The sequence below is a fragment of the Andrographis paniculata genome, unplaced genomic scaffold, assembly GCF_009805555.1.
Source record: "Andrographis paniculata isolate CXL003 unplaced genomic scaffold, ASM980555v1 Contig69END, whole genome shotgun sequence".
In the NCBI taxonomy this organism is placed as follows: Eukaryota; Viridiplantae; Streptophyta; class Magnoliopsida; order Lamiales; family Acanthaceae; genus Andrographis; species Andrographis paniculata.
The window spans coordinates 405059-410450 of NW_026137605.1; the positions used below are offsets into that span (position 1 = coordinate 405059).

Genomic DNA, 5392 nt, shown 5'->3' on the forward strand with positions numbered 1-5392 from the left:
GAATCGGAAATTCAAGATTTCCAAGATTCAAGTTAGATAGAGACTGGCACTCTCTATCTAATCTTGAATCATCGAAAGTTGCTAGACTGGACAGATCGTATTCAAGAAAGAAACATTTAGATGACTGGATTCACAACACAAGGAATGAATGAATGAATTAATTAATAGATTTTGATCGAAGAGGTGAAGGGCATTTCAAGTGCCTGCCAGTCTCAATCATTCAAAGATAAATCCCTCAAAATTTGAATGAACCACGTACAAAATGAACCAAATTCAACAATACACAGGTTAACTAACAGATAAGATATATATATATATATATACACACACGTCAAGAAAGACACAGAAGAGCATAATGCAGCTATATATTCTCACCATAAACTTCTACAGAATAGCATGAATGCAGACGAGCTTTACATAATGGAAAAGATTATAAGTACTAAAGAAAATTCAATAGATAGGCAATGCAGAGGAAGGAAGGGAGGGAAATACGGATAGCACAAAACCAAATTTATTGTCACCGTCACTTAATATTGTCAGATGAAATCCTTTTCCGAGCACAAAACAGGTTTATAATTTTCAAAGTATTAGACAAACCTGTCGACCTTCATGATTCCAAAATACCGGTCAGTTTAATAGGCAGGGTGTTGCAGTTCCTCAGCTTTCCTGGAAATTCCCATATCCGCTGCATAATCGAGCAAACAGGCGAGCACAATCACGAGTATATACTGCAAAACATCATCCCTGTATCACAATAAGCTTCAAACTCGTACAAATCAATCAACGTCCCTCTTCCTTTTCCTACAAAGAGTGTTCCATTTTACTTGCAAAAATCATCAGCATTCAAGGGAAGGGAAGAGAAGCAGGATCCAGTTCGAAAGAACCCACTGGCACTCCTGCTCTTTCGGAACCTGTCAATTTGTGACAAGGAACGCAATGGGAGAATTTGTACATTTCATCAGGCTTCACGAAAGAGGAGTTCATTTTTCTTCTGCTGAAGAGGCTCACGAATCCCGGGACTTTATCCAAGTTACAAACTTCGATGCCACACAATTCATCGAATTCTGAGAGAACCTCCACAAGTTCATATGTGTACTTGCGATGGTTTTCTGGGTCGTGGCTCCAGTTCATATCCCAGTCCTTAAAAAGAGCCCAAACTTCACCTTGTCTAGGACAAATCATAAACAATGCTCTCGTCTTGCCTTGGTCACAGCGCATTTGGTGAGAGAAAGTAGGAAGTCGTGACGTCTTTTCAGTCTTTCCCAGCTTAAATCTGCCACAACCGATGGGTAAGTTTGCATCTCTCCATTCTCTAGAAGCTTCATCTACAGGATCAGCTTCTAACCATGTGAAGGTTATCAAAAATGGATAATAGCGAACCTTCTTCACCTTCGCGTAAAATCTAGGCATGCCATCAGTCTCATCGTAGCAAGCCCAGAATTGATCAACATCGAAACATCTTTCCACTCTGTTCTTTTCAAAATCGTAAAATTCAGGATCAGGGCAGGTCCAAGTGTCCACTCTTTCCTCATTCACTAAGATATCATGATCATGGTCGGAATCACTTTCAATTTCAATTGGAGCAGTGCCTCCCTCGCCATTCATGTCCTCTACATTTTCTCCAGGATGATCAGTACTTGCTTCTCTGCCCCTGTTTTGATTCCTGTCACTTTCTGAAGAATTATCTTCCTTGCCTTCTGAAGAATTCTCTTCATTTCCATTATCTTCTGATACTTTGCTTCGCTGTGAACCCTTGAGGTGGTTAAAGAGATCATCATCATCGTCATCATCATCTTCATGATAAGAAATATTTTGCCTTCTCCGAGTTGATCTTCGCGGAAAATGGACACAACCAGAACCAGACCCCCCAGGCTTCATCATATTTTTAGAAACGTTCACATCAGAATCACTTGAGCTGTCACAACTCTCGCTGGATTCCACCGTCCGCTTCCTGCCCCTCTTTTTTCTTTTACTTGCCTTTTTGCTATGATTTGCATCAGCTTTCTGTTTTCCACCGTGCAAAGAATTAGCATTGGCATTTTTCCTAGTTTCTTCATTTTTCAGATCAATCTTGCTTGCACCTGCTGCCCAGCTAAATCCAGAAGCATTTTCCGTCTGAGCACCTGCTTTGGTTTGCACCGATCTCACATTGGCACTCGACTGATATTCAAATTTTGATGAAGAAACCTTGACATTATGAACACCCCCTGTTGGAAATTTATTATGAGCCGGTGCCGGTGCTGCTCTTTGTTGAAAACCAGCAGTTTGACCCACACCCGGTTTTGCAGGCATAGGTTCACCCCATGCAGACCCCCCTGGAATAGGGGGGCTTGTTTCACAACCTGTAAAATTCTTGAAGCAGGTTTGGCAGACCAGAAGAGTGTTGACGAATCTTCTATGATACTGGTATTTTATGCTGCAATATGGGCAGCACGTCCAGAAGCTTGGCTCGGCTGTTTGTTGTTGCATACCACCATAATGAGTATAAACACTGCTATGAGATCCATAGGGCTTATGAAATTGAGAATGTCTATTCATATGGGGAGGTGGAAGATTCACAGGAACAGATCCAGAAGTCGCTCTAATTTTATTGTCATATACAGCCTTCTTTGAGGGATCTGAAAGCACTGCATTTGCTTCACAGATCAGCTTAAAAGCAGCCTCAGCACCAGGAAACCGATTCTTGTCGGGGTGGAGATAAAGTGCAAGACGTCGGTATTGTTTCTTAACAATAGCCTCGTTAGATAACTTCTCAACTTGTAGAATACCATACCAATCTTTTTCAGATCCATAAATCTTCTTTTGAGATGAACAGTGGACATCACAGACACTCAGGAGTTGGCTAATATTATCAAGCCCCGGGTAAAGGTTCTGTGCTTTCAATGCAATCTTCCGAGCCACATCAAAATGGAGATCTTTCATCTTATCCTCTGCCAATTTCATGGCCCTGATAGCCTCCTCTTTGTTAGCCTCCATTAAACTATATAGTAGACAGTCAGTTTTGTTTCTTGTTCGAGCCAAACATCCAAACCAAATTTATTCACTCTACAACAATGTCCAGAGTTCAGTTGATCCTTGCTACGTCGAGAGAATAATTGATTCTTTAGTTAGGCTTGAATGTTCCATTTCCTGATGTGTCTCTGCAATCACAGTGTTCACTGAATGAAAATTGTTACAACCTCAAGTCTGATACATGAAAAGATAAGCTAGCACTTGACCTTCAAGGTAGGCACTCTTCAGCCCGTCCAAATTGAACAGAAAATGATAAACTAGACATCAAGCAATCCACACATTTAGAGCAATTTAAATGGATAGCACTGACCAAGAATCATGCTTATTGTGATGAAAACCACCACGAAACAAGTTAACAGACAAACATAATTGTTCAACTATCCCCCATTTGCTTACTAAACTTTCACACCTCTTGAATATACAGAGAGAACTTTCTTATATAGATAAATAGTGAATAACTAAAGAAAATGATCAAATATAGCAATATAGTCCATAAGTTACAACTTGATTATTATATGTGTTCCCTATTTAAAACCTTTGTGCGGCCATATTTTCATTATTTTGCATTGAATGCAATTTATTATATATTCATACTTGATATGCTTTTACTTCTGATAACCCCAAATAGACAGATATGTTACTAAGATGTTCTAATTATGGTAGACTAATAATCACACACATATGTACGCGTGTGTGTTGGGGGTGGGGTGGTGGTGGTTGTGGGGGGGGGGGGTTTGCTGGTATAGTTAACTCCATTTCTAACAAAAGTCAACACTGACTATAATAACCATCAGTATTTCTTGAAGCAACTACGAGAATCAAGAATCCTCAAGAATTACCGAATGCAGCAAAGAAAATAATTTGATGAACCGACACCCACACAAGAACGAAAAAACTCCAAAATCCGACGGCAAAACTCTACAGCACATCAAGTGGCATAAAAAGAAACCGCCAAGATTCTCCAGAATTCCAGAATTTACAAGACTAACAATGCTCGGAGACACTGAGTAAACAAGACAGTCGATGAGTTGAAATCGAAGAAAACCCTAGAAAACAAACAAAATCGCCAATCCGCAAAGAACATCCACCCAAAATCGTCACAACCATATAAAGAAAAGAATCGGACACTGAAGACACCAAATACAGACGGAATGCGAAAGAATCGAACGAGATACGTACGTGCAGCGCCACGCACCGTCCTCTATCCATCCGCCTTGCGCAATCGGAGAAACTGCGGTTTGAAATTGGGAAGACAAACGCAGCGGGAAAGTAGTTAAAGAATGCTCACCTCACCTCACCTACACATGATTTGGACATAAAAAGATGGAAACAATAATGTAAGGATGAAATTTTTGGAGGGAGGGACGGAGGAGGGAACATGAATTCTTGAAATTTCATCTGTCCCACCAATGATTTTTGGGAGTGAAGGGTTATGGTTAGGGTTAGGGTTGAATGAACAAAGAAGGGGGTTAGAACACTCTAGAACATACTAGAAATGGGCTTTGGATATCTTTATTGGGCCGGCCCAATGGGCCTTGGATATGAAAATTTAACGTGGATCGGTGTTTTCAATTTTAACTATTCGACGACATAGCTTTGTTGGACTTGGCCCAATGGGCCTTGGTTACGTAAAATGTTATATGGATCGATATTTTTAATTTTAACTATAAGATAGTACGACGATTATGTAAAATTATTTATATAATGAAGTTTATGATTCAATTAACTAGTATTAGATCATTCATATTTTAAGATTGTTCGTAATTTTTATACATGTTATGAATCTATACATGAGAAACAAAAAAAATACTTAGATCAATTGCGACCGTATAGGCTTAACTATATTTGTAGTGATTTGATTATTTTGCTCTGTATAATTTGTTATACTATCAACTTCTTATAAGAAAGGTACTATTTATTTTTTTACGTTCATTGTATTTAATGTTAAAAATATTTATATATTTTAATAATTTATTCAACAAATATCATTGTCGTTGTATTATAAGAAACTGATAGACATATTTTTGTATTGTTTTTTTAATTTGTACTATGTATTAATATAATAATTAATATTTAAATATCAATACCTAAAAATACAAATGATATTCTTCTCATAAAACATAGATAATATGATCATTTCTTCGATCTTCTATATATATATAGCAAATGATTAGGAATTGAATTTGATCTTGTTACTTTAAGCAATGTCTTGTTAGTAGTTTTCGACTAAGATTTTTTTTTTTTTTTGGTTTTTTAATCTATTTCTTTGTCTCCTATGCAAACTAAGTCAATAAAAAAACACCTAGTGGATAGGCTTCATAGGTCTTTTCTAAAGCATATGCAACACATTAGCCAAGTTTTGTATGACACATAAAATTAA

General features: G+C 37.9%; 1 protein-coding gene across 2 annotated transcripts; it reads right to left on the reverse strand.

The window, feature by feature from the left end:
- Positions 1-345: 345 nt before the first annotated feature.
- On the reverse strand, positions 346-4447 carry LOC127263569 (uncharacterized). 2 transcript variants are annotated; one of them, XM_051292667.1, is made up of 2 exons: positions 4192-4447; positions 346-3140 (listed from the first exon to the last, which is right to left on the reverse strand). In XM_051292667.1, the coding sequence occupies exon 2, from the start codon at positions 2974-2976 to the stop codon at positions 844-846; it is 2133 nt and encodes a 710-aa protein (XP_051148624.1). In that variant the 5' UTR covers positions 2977-3140; positions 4192-4447; the 3' UTR covers positions 346-843. The 2 variants fall into 2 exon arrangements, with proteins under 2 accessions (XP_051148624.1, XP_051148625.1); XM_051292668.1 differs by having other exon boundaries at positions 346-3158.
- Positions 4448-5392: the final 945 nt, after the last annotated feature.